General features: G+C 48.4%; 1 protein-coding gene across 1 annotated transcript in view; it reads right to left on the bottom strand.

The window, feature by feature from the left end:
• Positions 1–12550, bottom strand: part of LOC138491244 (hexokinase-2) — a 388662-nt gene that overhangs the window by 169967 nt on the left and 206145 nt on the right. The window contains exon 6 of the mRNA XM_069617654.1: positions 12198–12297. Coding sequence (XP_069473755.1) covers positions 12198–12297 — 100 coding nt within the window. The remainder of the gene's footprint in view (positions 1–12197; positions 12298–12550) is intronic.

Below are 12550 nucleotides of genomic sequence, written 5' to 3'. Positions count from 1 at the left end.
GGGACCCCCGTTGGGAGTGCCGTGAAAAGATATAGCAGTCTTGGGAGGATGTTCATCTTCACCGCTGTCATGCGCCTGTACCAGGATAGGATCATACCCCCCCACATCCTCAGATCTGATTTAATCTCCGCCATAATGGGCCCTTAATTCGCCGAAGCCAGTTTTGAGAGATCTCTCATGAGGAGCACGCCCAAGTACCTAATGGAGTCCCTCCCCACCACAATCCCTGCACACCTATTCCGGTGGTCCAGCCCCAGGTCCCGAGCCCTCATAGGGAGTAACACTGATTTTGATGCGTTTATTTTTAGCCCCAAGAATTGCCCAAAGGTCGTCATCAGGGACAGGATGGGGAGGAAGCGAGGAGCTGGGCTCCACCAGGTTTGCTAGAATATCGTCAGCAAACAGGGAGAGCTTGAACTCCACCTCTCCTCTTTTAATCCCTTTAATGTTGGGGTAAGCTCGGACCGCTATTGCCAGGGGCTCCATCGTCAGGACATATATTAAAGGGGAGAGTGGGCATCCCTGCCGGGTCCCCCGCGTGAGAGGGAATGAGTCAGAAAGTTCTCCATTCACCTGTACTCTCGCCGTTGGGGCCCAGTATAGGGTGGAAACCCAGTTCCTGATGTGAGCCCCGAAGCCCATTCGACGGAGGAGGAGTTGCATGTACCTCCACATGTACCTCCACTCTACCCTGTCAAAAGCTTTCTCGGAGTCCAGGGAAAGCAGACTTGCTTCGAGGTCCGATTCTTGGGCACGGTGGATTAGGTCTATCGTCTATCTTGCCTGCCCCCCTATGGACCCCACTTGATCCACGTGAACCAGCTTGGGCATAATCCCCTCCATCCGTTTGCCCATCACCTTGGCCAGGATCTTAACATCTATATTGAGGAGGGAAATCAGGCGATATGAGGAGCATTCAGTGGGGTCTTTGCCCTCTTTGGGCAGAACCACGATTATGGCCCTCATCATGGTATCCGGCAGAGAGCACCCCTCTAACACCCCGTTAAACACCCTCACCAGGTGTGGGGCTAGGATAGCCCAAAAACCTCTTGTAGAAGTACACGGAGAAGCCGTCTTCCCCCGGGGACGTTCCCACCTTCATCCCACTGATCGCGTGCTCCACCTCCTCTTCCGTCACCAGGCCCTCTAGACCCTCCGCCATTTCACCTGTCAAGGACGGGATCTGGATGGAGTCCAGGAAACCCTCAATCTGAGTGTCATCCCCGTCATATTCTGACGAGTATAACTTTTCATAATAACGGCGAAAGGCTGCTCCAATGTTTGAGGTGTCGTGATCTAATGATCCCCGATCATTCTTCACTGCCTTCACTGTTCTGTTCCTTTGAATCTCTCTGAGTTTCCAGGCCAGGATTTTGTCAGCTCTGTCCCCCTTCTCATAATTTTTCTGTTTCACTAGTTGGAGGCTCCGCTCGGTCTTTTGTAACAGGAGGTCTTTCAACTGGAGTTTGTAGTTTTCTAGGGAGGCAATCTGATCCCTTTCCAGGGGAGCCTCCGGGAGGTCACCTGGCTGGAGTTGGGCTATCTTTTCCCTCAGGGACTTTTCCTGGGCCTCCCTCTCCCTCTTTTTCTGGGCTCCCATTCTAATGAGGACACCCCGTAAGGTCGCCTTAAAGGCGTCCCACAGCACGTGTGTGCCCATCTCCTCATTGTCGTTCAACTCGAAGTACTCCGAGATGGCGTCCTGCACTTCCTGTGCTAGAACTTCGTCCTTCAGCAGGGAGTCATTACATTTCCATCGCCCTCTACTGCCACTCCGCCATCCCCCTACTATGGTGGTACGGACCAAGTCGTGGTCGGACCAAGGAACCGGGTCAACCCTGTGGCCAGAGACATGTGGAAGAAGGGGTTTGTCTACCAGGATGTAGTGTTATCGGGAGTATGATGTGTGGATTGCTGAATAGTATGTGAAGGAGGGGAGCCCTGTCCTGGGAGTCGGAATGGTGTCCACCAGGCCCAGCTCCGTGTTGACCCACTGGAATGTACGGGCCATGGTTTCATCTGCAGCCCTAGTGGGCTGGGGCCCCAAGTGTTTTCTATTCGCGGTTGGGTCTAGGACCATTTTGAAATCCCCCCCCACCACCAACATCCCGTGAACAAACAATTTCAATCTGTCCTTCACTCCCTCCCAGAATTGCGCCTGGCCTTCATTGGGGCCGTACACAACTGCCAGAGTCAGGAGGGGAGCCCCGCAAAGAGCCCTTTGCCAGCAGATATCGGCCCTCTGGGTCCTTCACTGTGGCTTCCACTTCAAAGCCAACATCTCTTGCTAGCAGTATGGCTACCCCCCCTTTTCTTGGTTCTGTGGGATGCGCTGAGGACCTCCCCGATCCCGCCCCCTCGCAATTTCGGTTCCTTCCCCCGAGCCCAGTGTGTTTCCTGAAGAAAGAGCAGGTCAAGCTTTGCCCTCCTGAATCCCCTGCAGACTAAGGATCTCTTGGTTGGGGTGTTCAACCCCCGCACATTAAGGGAACCCATGCCCAGGGCAGGCAGATCCTCAGCCATTGTCTAGGATGGACATCTTACTGGATAGCTGACTCATGGCACTTTTCCTTTCCAGCTCCTTTTGTGTTATAACCTGATCTCCCTTGCCCCCTCCCCCTGCCCCCCAGGTGGGCCTTAAACCTGTCCCCAACTGCCCCCTGGTCCCCCCTCGGAACTGAACAACCCCAACTATTTCTTCAACCCCCAACCCCCACCCCCCACCCCGGTGTCCAGCCAAATAGTTCCACCATTGCTGGTAATTGGCCGGACCACCAGCCTACCACCTCCGGCTGGGCTAATGTCGGAAATCACTCCTCCTTGAGCCCCCCCCTTTTCCTCCCCCTGCCCCCCCACCAAGCCCCCTCCCCCAGGTAACCGACATACTTGCTGTTCTGGGAGGCCCCTTACGTCCTTGGACCCTGTGGTCCTGGAAGTCAACTCGTCTTTGAGCCAGGCCGGACGCTGTGAGCGTGAATTAAGTTCTTTGCCCGGTTTCCCCGTACCCTTTTTCACTTCCAGATTGGTTTTCCAGCTACCAGACTACCCCAGGCCCGACCAGCCCGCTCCTCCGTGTCCGGGGTCGGCGTCCTTCCTGTCCGTCGTCGGAGACGGCGGGTTCAGTTTCTTAAATTTCCGTGGACCCGTCTTCTTTCTCCTCTCTCCTTGTGGCCTGCGTTCCCTAGCTCCTTCCGCTGCGAATACGTGGGTTCTCTCCGCAGGGACGGGTGCGACACATACTCTTGGATGGCTCCCCTTATGTCCTGCTCTGTAATCAGGGTCGTCCGTTGACCCTCGTACTCGAACGAGAGGGAGAAGGGGTACCCCCATCTTATAGTGCACCCCCTTCTCTTTTAGCATTTGTGTTAGAGGGCGGCACATCCTGCGTTTGGCCAGCGTATATGAAAAGAGGTCCTGGAAAATGGACACTTGTGCATTGTTATTGGTTTTTCCCGTGTCTTTCTGGCCTCCAGAACCTTCGCTTTCTCGGTGTAGTAATGAAAGTGGACCAGAATTGACCGGGGGCCCCCAGCTCTGCCCCCCGCTCTGTGGACCCGATCGAACGTTGGTTTGGTCGTCATCTCATCCGAGAAAAGGAGGGTGATGATGTCCCTCACCACCCGGTTCAATTCGCTTTCCGTTTCTCCCTCCGACTCCGGCACCCCAAAAATTCTGAGGTTGTTCCTCCGTTCCCTATTTTCGAAGTCGTCCATTTGCCTGGCCCTCGCCTCGTCTCTTTTTTCTAGAGCAGCTATTCTCAGGGACATGTCCATCTCTTGGGTTTTGCTGAGGACTGGTTGGTCTCCAGCTGCAACAGTCTGTCCTCGACCTTGTCCACCCTACGGTCCATGTTCTCCATTTTTTGGGCAATGTCCGCCCGCATGTCTCTGATCTCCTGCAGGACCGAGGCAAAGCCCTTTTCCATTGTAAGGGTGGGGGCGAGGTCTCGGGCTGGGACATTCTAGTCGTCCGATCCAGGCCGCTAATCTCCCTTCTGGGGTCCTGGTAGCGGTACTCCTGGAGGGTTTGGCGCCAGCTCATCCGATCTCCCTTTCTCTCCCTCCGGCCGGTGGTCCTCGGGGGCCAAGAGCGATGACCCTGCTGGGAGACTGCCCTCTCTCCTTCGGGCAAAACCACTCCGTGGGGAGCTATCTTTGAGTGGGCACACGCCCCACTGGCCTCCGGAGGGGGCCTCACACTCTACACGCCGTTTTACCGCTGCTTGTGGTCGTCTGTCCCTGTGGTGGGGAGGTGGCGACGATGTGTATCAAATTGTGATCGGATGAGGGTCCAGGCTAGGCCCCCGGGGAAGGGGGGCGCAGCGTCCACGGCGTGCTGGTTAGGTACTATCGGCCATGATTTCTTCAGAGTTCGTCTCCAGGCGGGCACTCGCCCTGGGAAGGAGCCCAGGGGCCACCACCTGTATAAGTCTCTCACCTTCCTCACCAGCCGGGTCCCGCTGTTGTCCGCTGAACACCGCTCTGATGGCCCTCGCCAGGGTCCGCTGGACAGGGCCTCGGCGCCCCTGTTGTTCGACTCCGTGTTAGGGAGCTCAGGTCAAGCGGGCCGCCTCTCCTCTGGCGGGTCCGGGTCCGCGGCTCGAGTCGCCGCTGCCTGGGGCTTCCGCTCCGTGCTGGTACCGTCCTCCTGTGCCGCGGGGCCCCGACGGTGGAGTCCCCGCCAGAGCGCCGGCGTGCTCTGTGAGCAGGGTAGGGTGGAGAGGTCAGGTGCGCTTGCAGGCCTCAACAGCTACTGCGTACCACGACTCCCCGCGCAGCTCCGGAGGTCGGCGGGGCCTCTTGTGGATTCTCTAGTTCTTGGGCATCCGAGGGTCTTTCGGCATTGCTCTTTCGCCCGGGGGGGGGGGGTCCCCCAGGGTTCACCGTCACTGAGAACCGCAGATGTTTTGTGGGGGGGTACAGGGGGGCTCAATCCGTCAACACGGCCCAGTTTCGGCAGGAGCAGTATCTTCAGGCAGCCATCGCCTGTGCGCCCCCTGGTGGCCTCCTCTTCCTACATTTTTTATTTTAAAACTAAACCAATCCGGAACAGTTTATTTTTTTAAATAAAAGTATAGGAACGATAAAACTTTAAATAGAAAAATAAAAAAGTAAAGGAGCCCCGCTCCCACCCACTTCGACCACTGACACAGACATATACATTTACTTCAAGATTTCCTCTCCCTCAGAACGCCACATTATCAAAAACTGTCCCTCCAAAATAACCACCTGGATGGCCACCCACTACCTAAAATGGAACCCATCTGAAACTAAATACCTACTCCTCTACCCCTAGACAATAACCCAACCTCACCCCCTGATTCAATGAACTCACCAAAGAAAATCAACAGGCATCCCTCTACACACAAGTAAAGTCCCTAGGTTTCACCATCGACCCTGCCTATCTTTCACAAACCACATAGCTTCAATTAAAACATGTAACCTACATCTATACCTCCTAAGTAAGACATATACTTTTTAATTATTTTTTTATTATGCATTTGGTTAAACAAAAACCTTTTAGCACCTTGTTAATGTCAATAAAACATACAATTACACATATAAAAAGACATGTATAAATATAATCAAAATGATTGCTCGTCTAAAACACATTTCATGATTAAAAGACCAAAGCAACAAAGTTTGGAACACAATAATATTATCAATTTGTTAATAGTATCTTAAAAACCCAGAGCTGATTTTATAATGAAACAATATGACAAAATTCAGATCTAAATAAGCCTACCAATGCAACATATCAAGGAGAATAAAAGATGTTAAAGTTACATAGGGTAAGATAAATTACCACCGCCAGCTGCCTCATGTTATTACAGTACGCTGTTTGTTTTACATTTAACACGCACATACAAGAGACATACACCGGGCAGGGGGATAAAGTGCCTTTGTAATATTAAGTTAGCTACATATAAAATTTATAAAACCACCCAACCAAGAATATGTACCTCAAAACAACTAGAGAACTTTCTCTATAATGTATATTACTCAAGGTCGGTTAAGGAGATGTTGGGCTTTCTTCCAAACATGCTACAGTGATCACTACGGCTTCCGCTCCATAGACACTACTCAAACTGGTCGATCTCAATAGAATCAGAGGTGGATATGAAGTCAGAATATCCCTTCAAATAACAATTCCTTCGTTTCTGGCAGCCAATTAAGATGTGTCAAGTAGTCTCGACAGTCATGACACATAACTGGCATAGTCTATCACTATACAGTGTTTTCATCCAGCTCCCTATATGCTCTTGAGTAGGCAAAATGTTAACACGTAGGTATGTTATAATCTTCTTAATTGTACTGAACACAGCTTAATTAAACAAGTACATGGTTGTTGAGGCCTAAAACTGTGGGTACTATATGAGCAATCATTAGTTTTGCTAGATAGATTGTACAGATTATGGTCTATATCCCACGCTATTGTTTTCTTTTTCAGAACCATATCCACATTCGGCCAGTTCACAAGAGGAAGCAGGAAGTGTTGAGTGTGTGAAAAATCAAGATCTTGTACATCAGATACTATATGATCAGAACTAATTGAGACGGGTATGGAAGTGTGCTGGGAATCTATAGCACAATGGTACATGAGATACTATATGATCAGAACTAATTGAGACGGGTATGGAAGTGTGCTGGGAATCTATAGCACAATGGTACATGAGATACTATATGATCAGAACTAATTGAGACGGGTATGGAAGTGTGCTGGGAATCTATAGCACAATGGTACATGAGATACTATATGATCAGAACTAATTGAGACAGGTATGGAAGTGTGCTGGGAATCTATAGCAAAATGGTACATGAGATACTATATGATCAGAACTAATTGAGACGGGTATGGAAGTGTGCTGGGAATCTATAGCACAATGGTACATGAGATACTATATGATCAGAACTAATTGAGACGGGTATGGAAGTGTGCTGGGAATCTATAGCACAATGTAATCGCTATGCATCATTTGCAACTTGGTCTTCAGGCTATCAATACCCAGCAACAGATGTCAAATCAGGCAGGTGAGGGACTTGTGCCACTGCCGTCGCCACTGTGGTCAAAGGGGTAGTGACCGGGTCAGAAGCGAGCCATTTATCCAGGGCACCACGCAAGTAAAGCTGCCTCACTGTGCCGTTGTCTAATCTTCTAGTACAAGCTTTTGGAGTGGAGGTGCATTTTGAAGAAATATCCAACTTCGCGTTGCTGGACACATTGGAAAAAAGTCATTTTCTGCCTGTTTTCTAAAGATTTAGCCCTGTCCCCTAGGTGACTAGGACACCTCCTTTTCCATATTTTTGAAGGCGGCGTCGATTGTACAGCTGCCACCATGGCCTCTCTCTCCAAATGACAATTCATAGAAATCATGTGTAGACACTTGCTTCAGGGAATTCAAAGGCAAATATTGCTATTGTTGCTTGCTGTATAAAGTTCATAATGCTTTGCCAAGTTACTGCCTTTTGCAAAGGTATTACAATCATTTCAGGGGGAGTATTATCAAAACTTTCATCATGTACTGATGATTGTTCAAGAAGCTCTGCATTGCAGCCAAGTATTATATCTACGACTTTTGCTAAAATAATTTTAGACTCAGGGCCTCATCACGAGTTGGGCGGTATCGCCGGCGCTAATAGCGCTGGCGCTATCTGCCCTACCGCCAAACCGCCCGGCGCTATTAATTGCTATTAGCGCCGGGCGGTTTGGCGGTAATGGAAGTCACCATTCCCCACTGAGCCCATTCGGGAATGCCCCATTTCCCATTGGGCTCAATGGGGAATTTTCGCGCTCATACTGCCAGCGGATTTCCCGCCGGCGGTATGAGCACGAATTTTCGGCAGATTTCCCCCCCAGCTCAGAGCTGGGGAGAAATCCGCCGAAGCCCTGATTTGGCGGCCCCTTAAATCCGGCGGTAATAGCGCTACTGCCAGATTTAAGGGTTACCGCCAAACTCGTGATGAGGCCCTCAATCCGCTCTGCCACCATTCTAGAACCGAGAGTAAATAGGGCATCACGGGTGGCAGCCACAGCATTCAGCGTAAGTGTGGATGAGGTATCTTTATTAGATTGTAAGAAGGTCGTTCTCAAAATCAGACATATCATCAGAGTCACTATCGGTATCTGAGGATTCGATAGAGGAGACCAGTCGCTGCAAACTGGGGCCAACAGACAAATGTGTTCCGATAATATTATCGAATCCTACTGATGTGTTTAACTGTGAATCAGCTCCCCCAAGTGAGTTATGTTACAAGCCTAGGCATAAATTAAGTAATGAATTGTTGTTGTCAATGTGAGGAGATATGAAGATGGTTTTCTCCGGATGACTTCCAGGACTACAAAGTGGGGTGTGGAGGGGAGGCGGGGGGGCAATTCACCCTCAGCTCCAACTCCCATTGATGTTAATTGATAGAAGCCAGTGATCTTAGGTTGTGCTTCGGTGTTAAGGTCTTGTTTCTCTCTTTTTTTAGGACTAGTTGCTCCCTTAGCGCTGCCATGTAATGTCAGGGGACTTTAGTTGCAAATAAACAATACAGCGAGAGGTAATTCCTCCAAGATCATCATAAAATAAATATGGGCTGAAAAATACTGTCTCTGTTCAAGCGACCCGCCGTCCAGCTGTCCACTGAACACGGAACACACTGCACACTGCACCTGCTCTGCGCTTGCAGTGTGATTTTGTAGTCTTGTGCTGACTCTGCCACTGAATTACGCCTCCTCCAAAAGCAGACGGCAAAGAAAGGTTTGTAGGCTCGTACGAAAAGACCACTCCACAAATAACACGGAACATACTGCTCTCACACTGCCTTCTTGACAACTTCCATACCCCCAGTCCAGGCCCTCGTCCCCTTCAAGCTGGACTAAAGTGTTGCAACCCTCACTGGACAACTCAACAACACTCGCCCTCTCCAAGACATACAGAGCGCAGCAGCAAGACTGGTTCTCATGTACCCAAACACTCCTCACCCCAGCTCTCTCCCAGCTTCCCATACCACATATTTGCTTTCAAGGGATTCTCCATCGTATATAAGGTCATCAGTCCCAAAACACAATTCTACCTCCACAATAAGCCTGAGTCCATCACCAAGACATACACCAGACAAGCCAACCAATATCTCCTACACTGTTAACCTACACACACAAAGCAGCCTTGATCAATTGAGCACCCAGAAACTGGAAGCTCCCCACCCCCACATCTCTGCCTCTCCTTCCATCACTAACCTCTGAATAACATATCTCTTTCCCCCACCGTGTTCCTGTCTTTATCTGTCTGTAACTAGCGCCTTGATGCCTACACGGGCTGTGAGCGCTGCTATAAATGCACAAATAAATAAACCTAATCCAGCCGTACCTCCGCCACTGATAACCTTCATCTATCTTGATATTCTACCCTGTTCTGAAAAAGTATAACTTCTTTTTCACCTCCTCCATTTGAACTTTTGAAGAACTCCGAGACCCTTTGGGTAGGACCAGTGCGGTACATAAGTTTAAATAAATAATCAAAATATTAAGCACCACTACAATAACAATGGCAGCACTCTCATTCAAAGATCACAACAATTGTGGATACATTTGTGATGGCCATTTTGTTCTTCTGGGGTACAATGTACTATAAAGGCGCTATATTTCCTGAGCCACGTGGAAGTCTGCTATACACTTAGGACTGCGGAAAAAAGGCGTTTCCCTCTCAGCTAAAAATAGGCCCTGTTCAAGAAACAGTGAGCTGCCTGCTTCGAACAGAGGAGTGACAGGTGTCCATCAACTGGGGGGAAATGCGAGTATTTTACATTTCTGGAGCCCTAGTGAAAAGAGTCTGCATGAAAGTTAAGCCTGCCCAACAGCCTTACTTTCATGAAACCCCAGCAGCCTTAAAAAGTGGTGTTAGTGGTTTCTACCTAGGTGTGTCTGCCCCCCACAAAGGTTAGTGCTCTGGATCAGCCCAATTTAGATCTAAACTCAGATATAATTTCTGCTGTGCAGTCTGACCCACCAGCAGCTCTTAGGCACCATTGCTTTCGGAAAGCTAAGGAATGTGCACGTTGAACGGCATTGCAGTGTCCACTACCCTTAAACACCTACTGCCTCAGGAAATGGAGTTCATATTCTACAGTTCTCACTTGGCACACCTGACCTTAACAGCATCAAAGTGACTAGCCAGCGCAAGTATCACGTTAATCCAGATAACTGCAAAGCCCAAAGGCTTGTCTAGGCACAAAGGAATTACATATTGGCGGTTGGATTATTCTGTTTTACCAGCCGACTAACAATTGGATGCTGTAAAGTCATAAATATAAAGCAGCTTAAGTCCAAATGATTTACTGTGATGTGTACAGAGCTAAACCTAGGGCCATTCTCGTATCATTTAAAAGTTCCAAATATTGGCAGCCTGTAATTTGAGCTGAGCCAGTGGGAAGATAGCACCGGTCAGATGTTCTCAGAGAAGTTTCATTAGTTGCATGGGCCAAGCCCAGGGGGGCTTTTGGTTTCCCCTCGTTACTGTCTTTCCTCCACACCATGCTATCTTTCTTTCTGCAGTAACTTTTTAGATACATTAATTCATATTTACACCTGTAATACTAGTCTCTGCAGAGCTCAGAGTTTAAAATTACCCCGACCTTCTAGATGTGCTGCTTCTCCTTAAATTTAGCAGTGATTTGTTGTACAAAATAATGGAAAATAAATGTCTTTAAAAACTGCTGACCACTTTCCGGATAAACGTCTGTGCCCGACCAGAAAGGCAGCAAAGCAGCCGACAGGTGAATGCCATAGTCTTTAAAGAGAAGGATCTGTGTCACTTGTACAACAAAATAAAACTTGAATGTGCAACATTTGAATTTTAAGCTGTGGGGAGAACAGTGTGCAGACTGTGGTGCCAATATGTCAATAGACTATAAATCTATTCTGTCCTGTACATTGTCAAAGCTGATTCACGGCAGAGCAACTTTACTGGACACAGCTGCACATAGCTTTGTTTTCAGAGCCTTACAACATTTGCAAGTGTGCTGTGTAAGTAAGTGTTATCCACATTTGAGTTCAGGCCGTACTGGAAAAACAGACCACAGAGGTAATTCAGCAGCTATGCAGAGTTCACCAACAGGACGTAAAGCAGAACAGACGCAAGAAGCCGCTGGTGAGAGGAAAGAACCAAGCCAACACCTTGACCTCACAGTCGCGCATGCGCGCATGATCGAATCAATTCAGTGCCGGAAGCTTCCTCAGGCACAACCACAAGACAAGTACTTAGGGTTCCGGTGCCCGTCAGCACCTAAACACAACAATGTCAATATCTCCACTCAGCAGGTGCGCCAGGCTGCACTAACAATGACCAAAGCAAAGCAGTACCCGTTCCCATTCCATTGGCCAAGCAAGTGCCTTATTAGATTTGTAGAAAAGGGTACGGCTAAACATTTGTTGATGGAATGTGGTATATTGTCGCAAACTTATGTGCGTTATCTTGGCCATTATGTCCATAACCCAGAAATAATTGGGGAGCTGTCTTTCTGGCTTTATTGCACCAATATAACAAGCATTCAATTGTCCACTGCCCTGTATAACGTCTGGCTGGAAATTGAAACAATGTTGGGCATCTCAATACAAGTAAACTGTGGCTGTTAGTTTAAGCGAACCCCCATTAGCCCAGTATCGAGTACCGCCAGGGGTACAATTTCCGCCTGATGGTGACGTCAGGGGCCAATTTTACTCGATTACGGGACTTAGATTCCCCCTCCCCTTCCTTCTTCCTTTGTACTCCCTCCATCACAGCATTTAGCTGCTATTCGTCCTCTTTTTTATGACATGTAAGGAATTCTTGAAGACTGGAAGCCTGTAGGTCAATGTGAACGCGTAGTCCACTGTAGTGAGAAAGAACTTGCATGAGATAAGAATCGAATATAATTGCTCGCAGTCTGATATGTATTTGGTTTTAGCAAAGGGACATAGTTGGTTTAATTCATTACTTGATTTTCTTTTTTTTTTTTACATGTTTTTAGTTTTGCACGAAAATAAATTGTGTTTAATGATGGATTTTATGTTAAGAAATGAATGTACATTTAAAGTTTAATGTTTAAACTAAATCACATTTATAATAAAATAAAAAAAGAAAAGGATTCTATCCAACCATTAATGGGAAAAGAACTCTTGCGAAATGCCTGATGGCTATAGTCGACTTAGCACGTGAAAGCAATACAGTGCCTTACCCACAATAAGTCCTAGTTCGCAATTGTGATCATCGTATCCACATGTCATCATTGTGCCAACGGTATCATTCACGACTGCAACAATATCAATGTCAAAGTCCTGCCAGGAGAAAGGAAAGACACACATTAGAGGCCCACGTGGTGAGAACACCATGACAGGTGTGGCAGTTCCTTAAGTGCGCCTTATGTACTAGAAGGCTGGCAGGTCCCAGGCCAGGGAGCAAGAGTAAGGAACATCCCTGCCCACTAGCTAACAGCTGCATTTTTCATAATTTTGGGAAAACACGGCCGGTGTCCTAGAGACATTTGGATTACCTCCTGAAGCTGGTACAATTCAGCAAGGAGCTCAAGAC

This window comes from Ambystoma mexicanum, chromosome 10, assembly GCF_040938575.1.
Source record: "Ambystoma mexicanum isolate Mex_15411 chromosome 10, UKY_AmexF1_1, whole genome shotgun sequence".
NCBI lineage: Eukaryota > Metazoa > Chordata > Amphibia > Caudata > Ambystomatidae > Ambystoma > Ambystoma mexicanum.
The sequence above is the reverse complement of the archived record's forward strand: the minus strand, read 5'-3'. Positions and strand labels throughout refer to the sequence as shown.